This window comes from Thermobia domestica, chromosome 15 (genome assembly GCF_964235325.1).
Source record: "Thermobia domestica chromosome 15, izTheDome1.hap1.1, whole genome shotgun sequence".
Taxonomy (NCBI): domain Eukaryota; kingdom Metazoa; phylum Arthropoda; class Insecta; order Zygentoma; family Lepismatidae; genus Thermobia; species Thermobia domestica.
The window spans coordinates 5,874,073-5,894,109 of record NC_137468.1 but is presented as its reverse complement, the minus strand read 5'-3'; the positions used below and the strand labels follow the sequence as shown (position 1 = coordinate 5,894,109).

General features: G+C 34.7%; 1 protein-coding gene across 2 annotated transcripts in view; it reads right to left on the bottom strand.

The window, feature by feature from the left end:
• Nucleotides 1–20,037, bottom strand: part of LOC145671810 (putative RNA-binding protein 46) — a 99,091-nt gene that overhangs the window by 17,980 nt on the left and 61,074 nt on the right. For both annotated transcript variants that reach the window (XM_081741043.1, XM_081741042.1), the window contains exons 5-7: nucleotides 16,081–16,159; nucleotides 12,561–12,671; nucleotides 7,099–7,216 (exon numbers count right to left, since the gene is read on the bottom strand). In XM_081741043.1, the coding sequence (XP_081597169.1) occupies nucleotides 7,099–7,216; nucleotides 12,561–12,671; nucleotides 16,081–16,159 (308 nt within the window). The remainder of the gene's footprint in view (nucleotides 1–7,098; nucleotides 7,217–12,560; nucleotides 12,672–16,080; nucleotides 16,160–20,037) is intronic.

The following is a 20,037-nucleotide window of genomic DNA, read 5'->3' as shown; positions in this document are numbered from 1 at the left end:
ATGATGAAGTGAGTTTCCAAGAAGCATCTATATATTTTCTGAATAATGACAAAACGGAGTGTAAAACTCCAAACTCTTTGGTAAGTTTAAAGGAAAAAAAAATCCTTATTAATGAAATCATCGCACAATAAGTGCTAAATATTGTAGAATGTTACTGGCGTTGGCGAAAAAAAAGTTCAAAGATGAAATATGATGATGAAGAGGAAGAGAGGTCAAGAAGTAAAGTCATAAGCTTTGTCGCTTAAATATTTCATCAGGAAGAGAGAGTAAGAAGTAAAGCAATAAGATCTTTCGCTAAAATACTTCGTCAGATAAGGAGTGAGAGAAATAAAGAATAAGGAAATGGTTGACACACGTCGTCTTTCAATTCACATTAATTAATTGTCGAAAGCGCTGCAGCGCTCAAGTTTTTCCATCTACCGTCTCTGAATATACTAGGAACGGCCTTTTTCAAAAAAAAAAAAAAAAAAAAAAAAGGCTTTTCGATTTTCGGAAATTTCATTTTTCGATTTTTCGTTTTTTTTTCGGAAAATTTTTCGTCTTTCGTTTTTCGAAAAAAACTTCGTATTTCATTTTTTGCTTTCGAAGAAAAAAGTGTCATTCCTAGAATACACACCAGAACACTTGACCACGCCTTCGGCGTAGGTACACACTCTCATAAAGGATATAGTAGATAGGTGTAATTATTAGGAGTATATGTGTCAACATGAGGACTATGCCAACAACAGTGTGCTTGTATTACATATAAAATACAGTAATAAGTTCCACAATATTATTAGTCTTTAACAGAAACAAAAAAGATGTCCAAAGATAAGAGATATGGAGGAAAACTAAGTAATCTGTAAACCTAAAAATTGGTAGTATACGAGAACTATATCATTTATTGAGGTGAAACTCATACTGGAATATTCCTTATTAAGCTCTTCGCTACGACACTAGCTAGACACAGAATTTATAATTTATAATTTAGAATTTTGGGCTTTCGGCATCTATGGCCATTTAGCCCGTCACGTATGAGCAGGGGAGGATCCAGGGGGTGGGCGATCGCCTCCCTCCAGAAGAAGAAGCTTTCTTATTTTATATATATAAATAAAATCTATCCCAAAGTTTGGAGCCCCTAAAAGTAGCAGTATGACAACCCCACCGCCCCCCCCCAGAAGTCGGTCCTGGATCCGCCCCTGCGTATGAGAGATGACGTACCTCGGCGAGCACACTATCCGGGGAAAGGGAAGGAAGGAAGCGGCTTGGGACCTGTATGTTAGGTATCATCCCAGCATTTGCCCGGTGTGAATGAGGAATAACCCTGGAAAACCTCATTCAGGATGGCTGGTCTGAAAAAGCTTTTTACACTTTTTCGACCGAGTGTCCTCACCGGGAATCGAACCCGGGACCGCTCGCACTGAAGGCGAGAGTGTTAGCGACTACGCTACGCTGGGTCACTAGCTAGATACACTACATACGATAGTTAATAAGATAGAGTCTAAAATTTTTGTTGGCTCTTCAACTTTAATTTCTGCTTAAGTAGAATATTGTCCAAATATAAGACTTACATCGGTCGATGGATCAATGGAGCTGAATAAAATGAGATGTCTGTGGGTAAATTTTCATGCGTAATTTTCGAGAAACTCAAAAAAAAAAACTCTTATGGTGCTAAATAGTATTTCGTTCATTGCCAATAAAAATTGACAGTTTCTATTTTCCTGGAAAATGAAAGGAAATCTTTCAGTTTAACGTCCCACGATTATGCCCTTTAGGCTAAAGGAGACGGATGACAAACACAAATGAGTGAGGATGGAATAATTGGTGAAATCAGAATGTGGGAGGAAACGGGAGTTCCTCGAGAAAACCCACGGACACGATGTTGTCCACCACAAACTTACTTGGTCGGGGATTGAACCAGGGACCCCACGCACAAAAGGTAACCTCTCTACTACTGAGCGACAATGCCTTCTCCTCCCCTCCCTATATTGCCGAAACAAATTGTCACTTATCTGTGTACTCTATATATGGTAAAATACGCTCATAGCTACCGGTTTGTTTGTTTGTTTTCCTAATGGTGATACCCAGCGGCGTATTTAAGGTGGGGGGATTCCGGGCTTAAGCCCTCCCCGAAATTTTATGTATTGTATTAAAGGAAATGAAATATCTTGCATAATTTTCACATTTCCAGGAATAAAGTTAGCAAAGCTCCCCCCCCCCGAAACAAAATCGTAAATACGCCACTGGTGATACCTATGTGATTTACATACTTGTTAACACATGTTTCAGCAGGATAAAAACTATCGATTACAATTACTTTCTTAGCCTCATAAGAATTCTATTTTCTCCAAAACTACGCATCCTCAAGTACCTCATTTTGTTCAACTGAAAATGATTTATCGATTAATATATATTTGGTCTTTGGACAATACTCTAATTAAAAAACAAAAATTATTTATTTTTTTAAAGAGTTAATCACAATTTTGGGACTATACTGTCTACTGTCGTAATGAAAACCTTGATGGAGGTATACGTACTTTACTTTCTTCTTAAGAGGAAGCGTGGTTGCCGTACAGCATTAATTTAAAGGTTTATAAAAATTCGTTTTTCTCGAGAAATTCGCATGAGAATTTTCACTCCACCATATTATTTTATTGAGTTCAATGAAATCTCTTGATAATTGTATGTCTCATTTTTCGATATATACAGGGTGTTTCAAAACAACGCCGACAACGTTTGGGAGGTGATTCCTGACACCAAGATAAGACGAAAAGTATAGACCAACCTGGATGCACAAATACTTTCTTTCGGAGTTATAGGCTACTGAAAACATGAAGTGGACTTTAAAGGTCCATAGCTCCAATACTATGGGACTTACCCTAGTCGTATCAAGACTTCACTTAGGAACTAATATGTGCCTTATCCAAAAATAAAATGTTTCAGAATCCTAAGGTACTCTCGCAACAATTTTTATTGACGCAGTTTGGCTACAAGCATATCATTTGAAGTACTCACCAATTACCTCTATAAAAATTGTTGCGGAAGGACCGTAGGATTCTGAAACATGGACATTTGGATAGGGCATATACCAGTGGCGGCTAATGTGAGTGTTGCATCGTTGCGCAACGACCAAAGTATTTCAAGAAAAAAATATTATTATCAATAATAGTAAAGAACAGAAATATACTTTTTAATACTCGTATATATTCACTTTAAATAACATATTTTTTACTTCTGTAACTGTCCGTTCCGTTAATCCATTTTAAAAAGCGAAAAATAATCCGTCACAGAGTCTCTAATTTATATTGTGTTGCAGCGAGCGTGCAACGACCAGATTCCTTCAGCGCGGGAATTGGAGCGAATGTTAAGTCTCCTTTCCCCTATCTCAGAAGTTAAAGGGACTGGTCGTTGCAGTGCTTCTGCAACACAGCACGGTTTCCAGTGAACGAGAAGGTTTTTCGCGCTAAATAAGATTTCTAAATTTTATTTCACTAGCAACTAACAAATGGAATTTGTTTTTATGCATTCATATTTTTAAATTACAGGACCGTACTGAAGCAAATCAATAAAATGACAATTAAAAAAGTGGTTGCAGAATTGCAAAATAAGAAAGAAAATATCTAGTAGAGCAGAGAACAAATGAAAGTAGACTCGCATTTACAAGTTAATTCTTAGCTTATATTGATAATGAAGGCTTCTTCCACAATAATTTGTGATTCAAATATTAATAAGTCAGTATGTAGAATCGCCCCCTCCCTCTGTGGATAGCCTAGTATTTTAGTATATACATATTTCTTTTATAAAATAAGTATATTTTATACTCTTGATAATTTCCACATAAAACTGTATGATGGGGAACGGTACATTGAATTTGGGACTAGTTAGCAATGCTCAGGGGCGTAGCCACGAGGGGGTCCACCGGGTCCAGACCTCCCAAAAATTTCGAAACTTGACTAACATTTGTAGACTTTCTTAACGAACTATACTTGTTTAACAGAGAAACGATTGATGTAGGCTAAATATTTTATTTTACGCCTCATCATGTACTCTTTTTTTCTTATAAAAATAATCGTTCTATCATTTTTTCTAAAAATATAGGTGACAGTAAGTAAGAATTACTTATCGTCTTTTCGGGTGCAGTATAAGACAGGTTCCATATTATGTAGACGTATTGGACCTCCCTCAAATACTTTGGACCCCTTCCAGTTAACATTTCTGGATGTAGAACTGGCAGTGCTGTTTGTTTTGATGTTCTTTGATTTTTGGCTTCTGTTACATACTGATCCTTCATCTGGCGGGTTTCGAGGTTTCCTTTCCAGAACATATCACATTGATAAGCATTCTTTCGCCTCATGTGGAAGTATATTGTGTTTATCGTGCATTGCGTAACAACCAAGACGGATGATTTGGAATGTAGTTTTTTCTTTCACGTACATGTGTGTGTGTGTTGATGTATGAATATGTGACATTCGGAATTCATATACCAGTACCTCTTTTGTATCACTATTTTGATTTTTATTTATTAGATTTAATTTTATTGTGTGTGCTTTAATTCTGCAAATAACCTACAAATTCTGAACGAATTGTATACCGTGACTTCTGTAGATAACTTGCAAAAAAACATTGACCAGCTTTCAACTGAGGAAAAACTCGCAATTAAAGCTTAGACAAAACAAGCAAAGGACAAAATTCAGGAGAGTGTTCGAAAAAAAAATCCAGTTTAAATTTACAGGATGTTTTATAGCAGTAATGTTGTTTGCACTAGATACATTTCCTCAATTTATTTTAAATTTTCCTGGATAAACTGTGAATAAAGTGTGTTCAATGGACATTTTTTATAACACTAATCTCTGTTACCAACTCTCTTCAGTCAACGCTGAAGAGGAATTCGGATCACTGTCAGGGACTGAGTTTGCTAGAATGAATCGTTCGCAATAATCTAGAAAAAATATTTAGTGAATCTACAAAGCTTCTGAAATTACTATTAACTGTACCTATGGCGTCAGCAAAATACGAAAAGTATTTTTCTACATGAAAAATAATTGACACTTTCAAGAAATTGAATGTCCCAAGAAAGGTTATCACCATTGGTCATGCCTTCCATCGAAAAAGACCTGACAATAAGAATACCAGAGTTCAACCAGCATGTATTAGACAGATTTGCTCCAATCAAAGAGAGGAGAATGAACTTACTAATTAATTAAGGTGATTTATCGGATAAAATATTCTGCATTTTTTATTTTTAAAAAACAGAATTTTATTTAATTTCACATGTCACATAGCTTTTGCATCTAAAGTTATGCTGAATAGTCAATGAGTCAACTTTATATCTTCTGTCTCTTATCGTTCGTACTGCAACACCCGAAACCACAATCCACCGGCCGCCACTGGCATATACTAATTTCTAAATAAAGTCTAGACCCGACTACGGTAGGTCCCATAGTATTGGACCTATGGACCATCAAAGTTCATTTTTTTTTTTTTTCATGTTTTCAGCAGTTTATAACTCCGAAAGGAAACATTTGTGCATCCAGGTTGGTCTGTACTTTCCGTCTTATCTTGGTGTCAGGAATTACCTCCCAAACCTTGTCGGTATTGTTTCGAAACACCCTGTATAAATTTTTACGTTCTACGCTAACAACGTTTTAGAATTGTACTAAAATACATAAAGATGCAATTAATGAAGTATTTCCTATATTTCATTTCTCCTATCTTTTGAAACCCACTAAAACAAACCTACTACAGTTGTTAATACATTACAGTGATTAGGATGCCTCTCAGAAACGGACACCTCCATGATAGGGACAGATTTTTCCGTTCCGATAAAAACATCTGTATTATTATAGGACAGAACCCTACTCTTGACGGACACCCTTAAATACGATTGGATAGTCTTCCTTTTGTCCAACGTTTTAGTAACCTCTTCACAAGGGACAGGAATCATTATCAGTTCATACGTATTCAACACAGAAAATACTTTGTGCAGTTTGAAAATAGATATGCAACGCAGTACAACAGACAGAAATTTTCTTCCCCGCAAAATATATAGGGTGAATCTGAAAGATGTGCACAAACTCCGGGAGGTTATTCGTGACATCAAAAGAAGATAAAAAGTAATTTTACATGTTGTAGAATTCCGTGACGTTTACGAGTAATAGGGGTGCCAACCTCGAATCGAAACTCATATCCTGACAATTGGAATGGAATAGAAAGATGTACACAGCATACAGGACGCGGAAATCGACAACAAACAAGAGGATTTTTTGTCTTCTTTGATGTTAGAAATCACCTTCCGAAGTATGTGTACATCTTTCTGTTCCGTCCCAATTGTCAGGATTCGAGTTTCGATTCCAAGTTGGCAACTCTGTCACTCGTACACGATGCGGAATTCGACAATATGCAAGAAAACATTTTGTCTTCTTTTGATGTCACGAGTCATCTCCTGGAGTTCGTGCACAACTTTCAGGTTCACCCTGTATTTGTTATAAGTCGACGACTTGGTGCGGTGAACCACTACAAAGAGCAGTTGCAAGCTGTGAGTGAAATTCCTCTTTTCTCTATATCCAAAACAAGCTGCTTTCTGACGGAAATGCTAGAAAATATTTAAAGAATAAAATAATAGTGAAGAGCCAGTCGTATGGCCAAAAATTCTATACGGAACATTTTCCCTTTCCTAAGAAATAAATTTCTCTTTTCCTTGAGGCTTTTATCTTCCCCTGCACCTGTTCAGATAGAATTTTACAGGAAAATTTTAAAGATAAATATGTCTTCTCTTTACCCTGTTTCGAACACCGAGTATAGTATTTCGATACTAGCCTATATTTGGATTTATAACAAATATATATATTGTGTACTGTATGTAATTTTCGCATGACGTATGAGTAACCAAAAGGTAAGATACGAGATAAAATAAGTAAACTGTGAGACGTGTACTTACCAACATTCATAAAGAAAGTGTTATGGACAAAATAAGCGAGGTTTAAGGTAGTGAAAGAGTGGCAAAAATAAATAAATAAATAAATGAAAGACAATGTGTCTGATGAAGGGAATGATATCTTACCTTATCTCTATTTATACTTCTACAATAATTGTGAAAAGTAACTTAAATTAAAATCTTACCTGAGATACATCTATAAATCTCTGAAAGTGCGCAGTTTGCGGAGGCTATTTGAGCGAAGTCTGGACTTGATGAAGGTCCAATAAACTGGTATGTTTTCTGTAGTTTCGGAATGAATACCTACAACAGAATAGTACAACTTTAAATAATCCTTACTTTAAAAAAATCATTCCTTCATTTATATTATTTAAAAAAAAGAAAACGAATTACAGCTTTTTTTCCTCTGACGAATTGAAGTGTTTTTAATTTATAACTACCTAACGAATACTGAATTACGTGAACATCCTTAGCTCTTCTCTTTATATATATAGCGTTATTTTAACCGGTATCGCATCGTAGTTTACGATGCAAAAACATGGAAATGTGATACGAATTGAAAAATGTATCGCAAATTGCCATGTATCTTTCATTATTATCACGGAAGCTAAAATAAGGAGCAAATGTATTGCTATTATTTCAAGATATTTTTCTTTGAAGGATGGGTTTGTTCCAGGTAAAAATGCCTTGACTTTGGGTTATAAAACAGTTTTTCACTCTGTCTTTCCTTCCCTTTGTCGGTTTGTTGCTAGTGGATCATCCTCCAGACCTTCTCAGGTTTTGGTTCATCCTATCCTTGTTTCTTAATGTGTACCAAAAAAAAAAAAAAAAAAAAAGTGTTCCTTGAAGAAAAGGCGCATTGACAGCAGAGAAAACAAGTTCGAACTATATGGTATAACATGAATGGGGCTTGGATTTGGTTAATAGATCGCTCAAACGGTAACGGCAACCGTCAGTGCTGAAAATATAGAAAAATAAACTTGAGTTTCTTTGTCTTTTCTTTTTGCTTTTCATTTGAAGTACAGATACATCAACTGATATACCAGATAAAAACCAGATATACACGGTATTTAGAAGATTTCTTCTTACAAGACGCCACGAATCTAATTCAAACAAATCCCAACCAAAGACTTTCTCTCTCTCTCTCTCGCTTTGTGTGTGCGTGTGTGTCTGAAGAAAGGACAGCCAATACGTTGTTTTTCTTAACCTAATTGTTGAATATGCAGTTGTGGTAAAACTCTCATTTCCTTAAACTTTCACAAATAGCATATAATAAAACAAAAAGTTTGTCCAACAATGAGCGGGGAATGAAAAGAAAAGCAATAAACTCTAAAGTTCCCTATAGCCTTTCTCCAAAATTAAATGCATAGATCTATTATTTCCAATTCGAAGTCATTTTCGCTTCCATGTTAATAGTGACGGAATTCTTGTTCTTTGTAGCCGAGAAAATGTAATAATAATAATAATAATAATAATAATAATAATAATAATAATAATAATAATAATAATAATAATAATAATAATAATAATAATAATAATAATAATAATAATAAAAATCATATTAGATAAATAATTATTAATGAAACTCTTCCAAAATACTAACATTAACATTAAGTAGGCGCATGAGGATGATTCAAATTAAGAAAAAAGTGTTACCAATATATACTTCCGTGGGAAAATTAAATATTCTCAAGACGTTTCGGAAGAAGCTAGCTCCGTCATTAGTGGTAAGGTAACAAGCATAAAAATGGATATTTATTTGTTTATTTATTTATTTTATTTATTTATAATAGGTTTCAGATACAGCACAAAGCCATTTTACACTAAAACATTTTAATTAATTTTGATAACATAACAATTGAATACCAATTTGAGCTCAAGATGGTACAGCACAACAGCAACATTTCAAAAATAGCTTATTTATAGATGATCTGAAAGTATACTCATTTGAAAAAAACGTCTACAGTTTCTGGTAACTGATTATAAGTACTGACAATTCGGTTTAGAAGAGACCTATGGACAATGTTTACCCTCGCCGTTCGAGTGTAAAACAGATCACTAGACTGTGTTGTTCTAGTGAGTTCGTGAAAATTCATCTGACTTAATAAATGTTCACATGGTATATGGCCATTTTCAATTTTATGCAGAAATATTAGGTCAGAAATTTTGTTTCTTACTAGAGGAGGTTTTGTATTGAGGGAATTTAAAATGTCATTTTTTGGAAGTGTTCGGAGGTAAGGTACTCAGTAGGATACAATGGCTAAAAAGAAATTAATTACGGATGTATTTTTTTTTAAATGAGTATGGCAGGCCATAGTCCAGATTGGAGAACAGTAATCAACAGTGAGAGCAACATATGACTTATAGAACAAGCTTAAGGAATTAGGATTTTTTTTATGTCAATGAAGCGATAAACGAGTCCCAGTTTTCTCATAGCAGTATTTGCTTGTGAAATATTGTATGGGAACAGGAATACATACCACTAAATGAGTGTAACATAAGAAATAGTTACTGGAAACAAGGAGCAGAGCACAGTGGAACAAAGAAAGAAACAGTTGAGTTTGAAAGAAGCGCGGTGTCTATGATACATTACTGTTGCCTTATCCAAAATACACACCACAGGTAGGTAGCCAGATTTTTTCAATGTTGCCAGAATCTAGATTTAAAGCCGGTTTATATTTATGAATAAAGAATGATTCTTTAATCTCCAGTTTTTTTTTCTTTTCTTTCTTGAACTTGTCACATTAACCTGTTTTATATTATGTGTATGTTGTTTTAGGTAAAGTGACAATCCTGACATACCCTCTTCTTGTCACTGTTTTGGTTGACTAATGTGTTTTTTAATTCAGGTGTTATCTGGGTTAAAGAATCACTTCACCTAAAACAACAAACCAAACGCAATATTAACATCCGAATTAAATAACACATAAGACAATCAAAGTTAAAAAAGTCATAAAAAGAGGGTATGTCAGGATTGTCACTTTACAGAATTAAAAAGCATACACATAACATAAAATAGGTTAATGTTATAAGTTCAGGGAAAAAATGGAGATTAAAGAACAATTCTTTATTTATTACTATAAACCGACTTTAAATCTGGATTTTGGAAACATTGATAAAATCTGGCTACCTACCTTTGATGTGTATTTTGGATCTGACAACAGTGACGTAACACAGACATCGTTTTTTGCAAACTCTTTCTTTCTTTGTTTGTTCTACTGTGCTCTGCTCCTTGTTTTTAGCAACCTTTTTTTTTTAAGTTACACTCATTTGGTGGAATGTGGAATATTCCTGTTCCCATACCATATTTCTCTCATTCATTTTTATCACTCAAGACGGAACAAGTTTGTTTTATTTATTTATTTATTTAGTTTTATTTTACATGGCGAAGTTAAGGCTAATCATGCCTTGTCTCCCACTTGACCATGCAAACATCAAGTGAAACATACACACATTGAAATGACAACAGAAATTAAATTACACTCGCAATCATCGAGTTCTATACCATTTTGTACAAATGTACATGTAACATGGTCCGGAGAATGATTAATAAACACACACACACACACACGGATACACAGATTATTACTAATAACATTCCGATAAGTCTGGAGTACATTTAGTTTTCCCACGGAAGGAGATATTGGTAACTAACCGATTTTTTGTTAATCCTACAAAATACGTTTGTTAAAAATTTATCTAGAGTATTATGTTTAATATGATGTTTAAGATACATCGCCTTCGGTGCGAAAGGTCCCGGATTGGATTTCCGGTGGGGACACTCGGTCGAAAAAGTTTTTTAAAAAAAATCTTTTTCAAGCCAGCCATACTGAATGAGGTTTTCAAGGGTTTTCCTCATTCACACCAGGCAAATGCCGGGGTGGTACCTAACTTACAGGTCCCAGGCCGCTTCCTTCCTTCCCCAATCTTTTCTTACTTCCCTTTCCTCATACGTGACGGGCAAAATGGCTGTAGATGCCAAAAGCCCAGAAATCTAAATCCTAAATCATGTTTAAGAGACATCATACTTCAAATGTCCATCAGATAAGTGTACTTTGTATTTTTTTCCAAATTATTATTGCGTATTGTCTAATATCTAGAGGCGGCAGTATTTAATGACTGGCCTATCAGGAATAAAAGCCTGTAATATGGATTTTCTATTACCTTATATAAATATATATCACAGCCTCCACTCAAATATAATCTCAGTGCTATATTTAAATTTAATCCAATGCATTGGAGTATATAGAAAATGAAATCTTTTAGTTTAACGTCCCACGCTTAAGTCAGGAATATATAGGCTGAAAGTGCATTGCTTAATACAGAAAATCTAATGTTAGAGCAACCTTATCTTCTTAATATCCGTGACAGTATTAGCCTTTTAATTTATTAATTTAATTGGGTAAAAATCTGATTTTTTCTTTAAGAGTCACATAGGTTGAAAACAATTTGTAGCCCTCCGATCATACATCATCATGTGCCAGGTTTACGATCTGAAAGTATAAATGGCCAAAGACTTCTTTCATGTTAATTTTATGTGCAATTTTTATTGTTTCCTTGGTAAATTATAGTCTAAAAAATTAAAAAAAAAAATTAAACTAGCATTTTTTTAAAGATCGGTTACTTTTTAACGTGAGAGTTCATAAGTTACAATGCACATCATCTTTATACTTCAAACAAAGCACTTCGAATCGCTTCGACGAGTATCAAAAGAATAATAAATAAATACATAAAATAAAATAAAAACTCAAAGGCAAATGAACTTATCATAAGACCCGTAATTAAGATTACGGAAACCCAATTATATTGTAACCAAAATATACAGCGTGTCAATAAAAATACTATCACATTTTAAAGTGGTATTACGTCGCTTTGGATAATAGCATTCAAATAAAATCGATTACATTTGAAAGAAAAACTCAAATATTTTTTACTGTACCTCATAGACATTGCATGTGGGTACCACGATTGACGGTGCAAACATCAAGACGATATTCCCATTCACGCCACACACGCTTCAACATATCTGATGAAATGGACTGAATGGCAGCACTAACACAAACTTGCATTCTTGCAAGTTTTGAGGCAATGGGGGTACATAGACACAAAGACACAATCCTTTACGTATCCCCATAAAAAGAAGTCGCAGACTGCCAAAGCTGACGACCTCGGCGGCCACTTGTAGAAGACATTATCATCATTTCCGGCACATCCAATCCATCTTCCTGAACCCGATAATTCAGATGTTCCCGAACATGTAAATGTCACTGAGGAGGTGCTCCATTTTGTTGGAAAATGAAGTCATTGTCTTCTTATTCTTTTAATTGTGGAAATAACCAATTAGTGAGCATGTCAAGATAAGTTGGACCTGTGACAGTGGCCTCTCGAAAGAAAAATGGCCTTTCGAGAGAATTTATTTTTCTATGTTTAATCCCTTCATTATTGGCATTGTTGTTCATTGTTGACATGCACAAAAATATTTGAGTTTTTCTTTCAAATGTGATCAATTTCATTTAAATACAATTATCCAAAGCGACATAATACAATTTTAAAATACGATAGTATTTTTATGAACACGCTGTATAAAGAGAACACACACTTCTGTTGCAAATATTGCTAATTCCTATTCAACACTCAACCCTCTTACCTTGCACGTGTACAACGGTTCAATTCCTCCAGTTTCGTTTGCCTTACATGTGAAGCTTACTTCGTACACTGGTTCTCCCAAGCCATGTGTTTTACATATTTCTGCAAGCATCTGTTAACAGAATGGAATTAGAAAATTAAACTGACTAACAGCAACTGAAGTGAAAAATCACCAAATGTGCAAAGAAAACAAAACAACGTGGAAAATGTCCCAGTTTATCGTCAGTATAGTATAAATCCTCATGCGGAGTTTTTGAGAAGTTGGATTCAAAAAGAAACAGTTTCTTTTGTAAATCTAAAAATTAATACTATACGGTAGTTATGCCATCTTATTACGCACTACCAAGATGATAGTGTGCTGTACGGTTAATGATATATAGATCAAAATTATTGATTAATTTTAATTTTTGATTAACTATAATACCCTCATCAAGCGTGACACTAGAATACTATGACAATTCCTCCTTGTTCCAGATGAGGAGGATTAGTTTGTGTATCTCGTTCCACAGCTATTTCTCTCCAGCTAAAATAAACGAAATAGGAATTTCTTCTACATTCGGAGATTTGTATTTCTTGAAAGCGATTTCTTTTTCTGTTCGATTAGGCTACGGAATATATGGTTCTATTGTATGCATTTCACTCTCTCCACATACACTATTTTTTTGACTGCACTATTTTTTGGCAACTGTCCAACATCCTAAACTGTCAAAACCTAAATTAACAGATTATTAAAACAATCTAAAGTTTATTTTTGCTAATTTCATAGCTACAACTTAGTTTGAGAGAACAATTCTGTACATAACTACATATTATACAATAAATTTCTTATTTATAAACTGTCAGGAAACGTTTTGTTTTCGTACTTTTAAATTTTGACGTATTTCTCTGGCTTATTAACGTTTTCTCAATTTCTACGGGTATTTGTCAAAATATCTGCAACTAAATAACTTGTTGCATTTCTATCATTCAACACTGGAGACCCAAGTATTCCATATCCTTCAGGAGCTATTGTAATTGTATTTTGTTACTATTATTTGCCTGTCTGAGTGCTCTATCTGAAAATAGGTTGTAATTCATTTACCTTACGTGACTAGGTAGGCTCATCAGCAAGCAGACCAATGGTGGAATGGCCAGTTCTTTGCCCCTCTACTTCAAAAGAGCATAAGGAAAGCTAGAGCCTTTCTATTCCAAATGTGCCCCAGCTGGCGCTGCTATCGATCTGTTTTTCACGTACCTCCCTCGAAAAAGGAGGGACAAGTTTCACGATTGCCACATTGAATTATTTCACCGGCTTCGCTGTACACTGTCTTGTTAGCTATTCTAAGTAGCCTACGACCACACTCGCCAAGACCACACGACTGAATGGCAAATTACCAACACAGCCGAGGTCATTCACTTGTTTCCCCAAAAGAAAGGGAAGGTTTCTTCCGTAAGAGGACGGCGGAGGTGGGACCGAAGCATGTTTCACATATTTTCCGAGGGCACACTTGAAACAGAAGCTACGGAACTAGATTGAAGGAACAGACTGAAATTTAGGATTAGAAATACCTGTACTAGTTGTACAAAAATTGAATAAATTAATACTTCATTGCACAGTTGGTTACTTGCATAGATATAAGATACTAGTTGAAATGCTCATTCTTTACACGAGAAGAGCAGGCTTATTTCAAATATTTGAGTGGTATATTTAACCTCCTTTCCCTCCTTATCAATCGAAATGTAATAACAAAAACCCAAGACAATTCAAGTCCTAACTATGTTCAATATATTCATTGTAAATGGTTCAATTGTTTTCTCACTTCCGCCATTTTATAAATACAAAACGGGATTTTAAAATGCTGTATTATAGGAATTGCATTCTCTTTTCTCCGCTACTCTTAGGATACGTATTTTAATCAAAGTGACACGATAAGAATTCAGGTAGGTAGTAATTACTCGTATGTTCTAAAAACAACAACACACTGAGCAAGGCTATGTGATAATATGTGTAAAACACATAATCACGTAACAGTTTCAACACAATAACTGTGTCTTCATCAGACTTCCACTCCTTCTCTGGCTTGTTGGGAGTTCGTCACCTCTTATAAACCTCCCGGAAATCAACTTTTAATTAGGCTCCGCCCCCTCATCTGGATACAATTAAGAAGAAACGGATACAATGATAAGGATAGAGTGAGAACAGACGTGGCAAGAAAGAGGAAGGAAGAATAAGAATAAGATAAGAAAAAAATGGTTTGGTATAGAGAGCCAAAGCAAAGAAACAGAGAAGATAAAGAGGATACTTTGGAAAGCAGGAATTAGGACGTACAGGAAAGAAGGAAACAGAATAAATGAAATAGTCAGAAAAAACAAGATTAAAGCAACAGTGGAAAAAGATTAAATGCGTGTAATATATAAGAGTGGGATGCACAGAATGTAGCAAAATTTACATAGGAGAAATAAAAAGATGGAAGAGAGGATACGCAATATATAAGCATCAGAAAGAGACAAACCACAGGATAGCGTGAGAAAGAGCAAAGGTTATGGAAACAGAGAACAGGACATTGGTGAGAAAATGGAAAGAAGCCAGGGAAATTATGAAGGCAGGAGACAAGGTGATGAGTTGGAATGCAGGATCCACAATAAATAAAGAGTGGGAGAAGATTCTTGTTAAAGAAGAAGAAGAAAGAAAGAGAACAAACCAATAGGGACACATAACAAGAATAATTAGAGAATGTTTCCAGCAAAAACATATTTTTAATTGGACAGGTGCGCAGCTGTATAAGTAAAAGTGTATAACACAGGTGTTAAATTTTAATGAAGGGGGAGAGTCAATTAAAAGTTGATCTCCGGGAGGTATATAAGAGGTGAACAACTCCCAAGTAGCCAGAAGGAGTGGAAGTCTGATGAAGACACAGTTATTGTGTTGAAACTGTTACGTGATTGTGTGTTTTATATATATTATCACATAGCCTTCCTCAGTGTGTTGCTGTGTTTAGCTTGGCGATATGAAAACAAGGCCTGATAGAATAGTTCTTTTCCAAAAATTCATTTCAAACAGTTCAGTCGTTTTCAACTGATGTCAGCACAAACCAGGTCATTTGATTATTATTTATGGAGATTCTGACTTCTTGACATAGGCTATTAAAATTATAAATATAAATCCAGCACATTTTTATCATTACACTACTGCAAAAGCATCTCTCTAATCTACTTTTAATAGATAAGAGTTATAAACCATACAAATATTAAGTTAGAATTTCAAATAATTCTGATCAAAATTTTAAAAAAGCCAAATCGTTTATTAGTACTGCAAACTAGTGCTAAAGCAAAATCAGAATGGACTACTAGGTGTACATCTACTTGTGCTTCCTATTTAAATGACCAATCTCATTATATGTACTCTGTTTAATTATATACGTGAGAGAAGTACATGCGGTGCATAACGAACGCAGAATTAGCAGCATTCCAATAGTGTTACCCTCGTGTGTTAGTAATATCCTTGCATCATGCGATGAATTACATGAAAAGTCCATCCATACCATGGTTGGCATCGATTTTGGAATTGGATGAGTAATTACGTTAGACGTCTGTCCTACTGGGGACATTGGTGCACAGCTTCTGAAAGAAAGAAAAAAAAAAAATACTGAATCAGAGCAGTATGGTTCCATTTTAAATTTCTTGCTGAATTCTACTCTTTAAGCTCAATATTTCATGTAGAATTAGCAGCAAGCAAACAATCCCAGTTCTGACACTGGATTGTTGGTGTTGAAATCACTTTACTGGATCAGCAAGAAATTCCAGGAAGATTTTCTAACCTTGAATGTAGATTCCGCTATATTTCAGTATATAGATCAATCGTTCAACATTTTCAAATATCAACATACATATATATATATTTCGATACTTTTTAATATTTGGATAATCAATATGTTTTGATATTTCGATATTTTTCAATATTTTTAACAGATGTATCGATCAATCGAACATTTTCAAATATCGACATATCGATATAAAATATTCATTATCGATATTTATATATTTTTGATATTTTGATACTTTGCGATATTTGGATATTCGGTAATGTTTTGATAGTTTTCAATATTTTGTAATCGATATTTCGATATCTTGACACTTCGATATATCGATATCCAATGCAGACAGCACAGCCATACTGGAATGAGCTGACACACAATCATACTCATACGTTTTGCGAATAAACTTAGAATCACTGCTGAACAAGACTGCACTTATTTAATATAAAAACACATTTACACGTGACGTTTCGATCTTCTAGCCAAGATCCTCATCAGACGTGCACTGAGTGATACAAAAACTACTCAAGTATATATACACAATTCATCTCCCTATCTGCTATTTCATTGGCCCGTTCAAACAGCCAATCAGAAGCGTGGAAATCTATCTGAACTGACCAATGGGAAAATATAACATTCTACCAGAAAGAAACAACAAGGAGCAAGCAACCATTGAATAACATTACATTAATTCACATATTTTTTTCTGTATTTATCAATAACATTTCTCCATTCTTTATTAATGCTGATACCTTTGGTCCAATTCATTAAGTTTATTCCCCTTCCTTTTCTATCCACCAGGCTTCTTTCCACTTTCTCGGCCACAACCTTTTTTCCCGTTCCAGCACAATAACTTCTTCCCAGTTCACATCATGTTCTTTTTCTTTTACGTGTTTAAAGATTGCGTTAGTTTCTCTGCCATATTTCACATCACTTTTATGTTGTTTAATTCTTTCTTTCAATAATTTTCCCGTCTTCCCAATATATTTCATATTACAATCCTTACAATTTATACAATAAATGACACTAATTATTGAGAAAAGAATGCATTAGTTTCTCTGCCATATTTCACATCACTTTTATGTTGTTTAACTCTTTCTTTCAATAATTTCCCCGTCTCCCCAATATATTTCATATTACAATCTTTACAATTTATACAATAAATGACACTAATTATTGAAAGAAAGAATTGTGTTAGTTTCTCTGCCATATTTCACATCACTTTTATGTTGTTTAATTCTTTCTTTCAATAATTTCCCCGTCTCCCCAATATATTTCATATTACAATCTTTACAATTTATACAATAAATGACACTAATTATTGAAAGAAAGAATTGCGTTAGTTTCTCTGCCATATTTCACATCACTTTTATGTTGTTTAATTCTTTCTTTCAATAATTTTCCCGTCTCCCCAATATATTTCATATTACAATCTTTACAATTTATACAATAAATGACACTAATTATTGAAAGAAAGAATTGCGTTAGTTTCTCTGCCATATTTCACATCACTTTTATGTTGTTTAACTCTTTCTTTCAATAATTTCCTCGTCTCCCCAATATATTTCATATTACAATCCTTACAATTTATACAATAAATGACACTAATTATTGAAAGAAAGAATTGCGTTAGTTTCTCTGCCATATTTCACATCACTTTTATGTTGTTTAATTCTTTCTTTCAATAATTTCCTAGTCTCCCCAATATATTTCATATTATTGTAGCCAATCTCAAGTTCGTGGTCCATGTTCGGGCAGCTATTTATTTGTAACCGGCTGTAGTTCTGTTAGCTGTCCTCGGCTCGTGGTATTACCAATAAGTATACTCCTGATACTTTAACTTACCTGGACAGGACGACGAAGACCTCTCCAAGAAAGGTTACAAACTGTTTCCCAAAAAGCTCGTCGGTCTCAATAATGAGATGAGCATTAGGCGCCGAGAGGTTCGGGTGTCTCGTCTCGAAAACCTCACGGACGATCAGACGGTCATCCAGACCATAACGCACACAAACATCACTCATACAAACAACGAAAACACACTGGATTAATTGACACTATACTTATTTATTAGAACACTATTTTGAAAAAAAAATAACGAAGAGAAATGAATACAACACTGGACACTAATAAATTTTGCCGCTGAAATTACGTTTTGCCCTTTTCGGGAAATAGAGCCCTTTCTATATATATGATTATAATTCAGGTATCACTATAAATACTTTGCTCACACCATTAACACACTTGGGGGATTCGCATGGGGAAAAGTTGTCTGGATCGTCCCACGATGTATCCAGTTGTTACGCTGAACAGTCCTGCAGCGTAAAGGTGAATCTTCAGCAAACACACAAAAGAAGATCTCCACAATGGAATACAGATATTGGAGGGCGCGTATGTAACATTTTAAACGCACAAGGTCTGAGGACCTGGGATTTCACTGATTGGGGCTAGCCGTAAGAAATCGTCCTTCACCGGCTAAATAGCTTGTGCCCCTTAACACAACTTATGTTTGAAGTTCAACGCGAGATGCGTGGTTGCATCTTCCAGACCTGGAGTCAAACTCCTCGAGCATCCAAGCTCAAGCTACGGGTTGCAATGGTCAACAGAAAAGTGTTGGCAGTTCATTTCAAAAATCACGCAGTTAACTCACCTGTATACACATACAAACAGAATATGGAAAACAATTTCTGTTAATTTTAGTCAACTGCCCATAATGCACTAGACACGGCGATAACACTGGCGTGAGAAAGTACAGATAACGAACTACGAAAATTGTGAGGCTGGTGCCACTTTGGCTACTGGGACATCTGGTCAGTCCGTATTTCTCTAATCTATTGTAATGTTTCCATAAGCGATTAACGAAAGCACTTAATTCAGTTCCCAATAACTGCAGAATATATACTGTGTATGTAATGAGTCAGGGAGAAACACTGAAATGGTTCGTCACTAACTGAAATGTTCTCAGCAAAATAATGTTTTAAATATATATATGAAAAAAAACGATGAAAGACTTCTTTATCCAATTGTGTGGGAAAGAAGCAATTCCCACCAAGAAAGAACTTATGTGCGTTGCAGAATAAAGTATAAATTGAAAATAATGATCACTGTCTTGACGAAATATACAGAGTGTCCACAAAAAATCCTTCTATAACCTGGTAGCGGTTATATTACAACCCTTACAATTTATACAATAAATGACACTAATTATTGAAAGAAAGAATTGCGTTAGTTTCTCTGCCATATTTCACATCACTTTTATGTTGTTTAATTCTTTCTTTCAATAATTAGTGTCATTTATTGTATAAATTGTAAGGATTGTAATATGAAATATATTGGGGAGACGGGGAAATTATTGAAAGAAAGAATTAAACAACATAAAAGTGATGTGAAATATAGCAGAGAAACTAACGCAATTCTTTCTTTTAATAATTAGTGTCATTTATTGTACAAATTGTAAGGATTGTAATATGAAATATATTGGGGAGACGGGGAAATTATTGAAAGAAAGAATTAAACAACATAAAAGTGATGTGAAATATGGCAGAGAAACTAACGCAATCTTTAAACACGTAAAAGAAAAAGGACATGATGTAAACTGAGAAGAAGTTATTGTGCTGGAACGGGAAAAAAGGTTGTGGCCGAGAAAGTGGAAAGAAGCCTGGTGGATAGAAAAGGAAGGGGAATAAA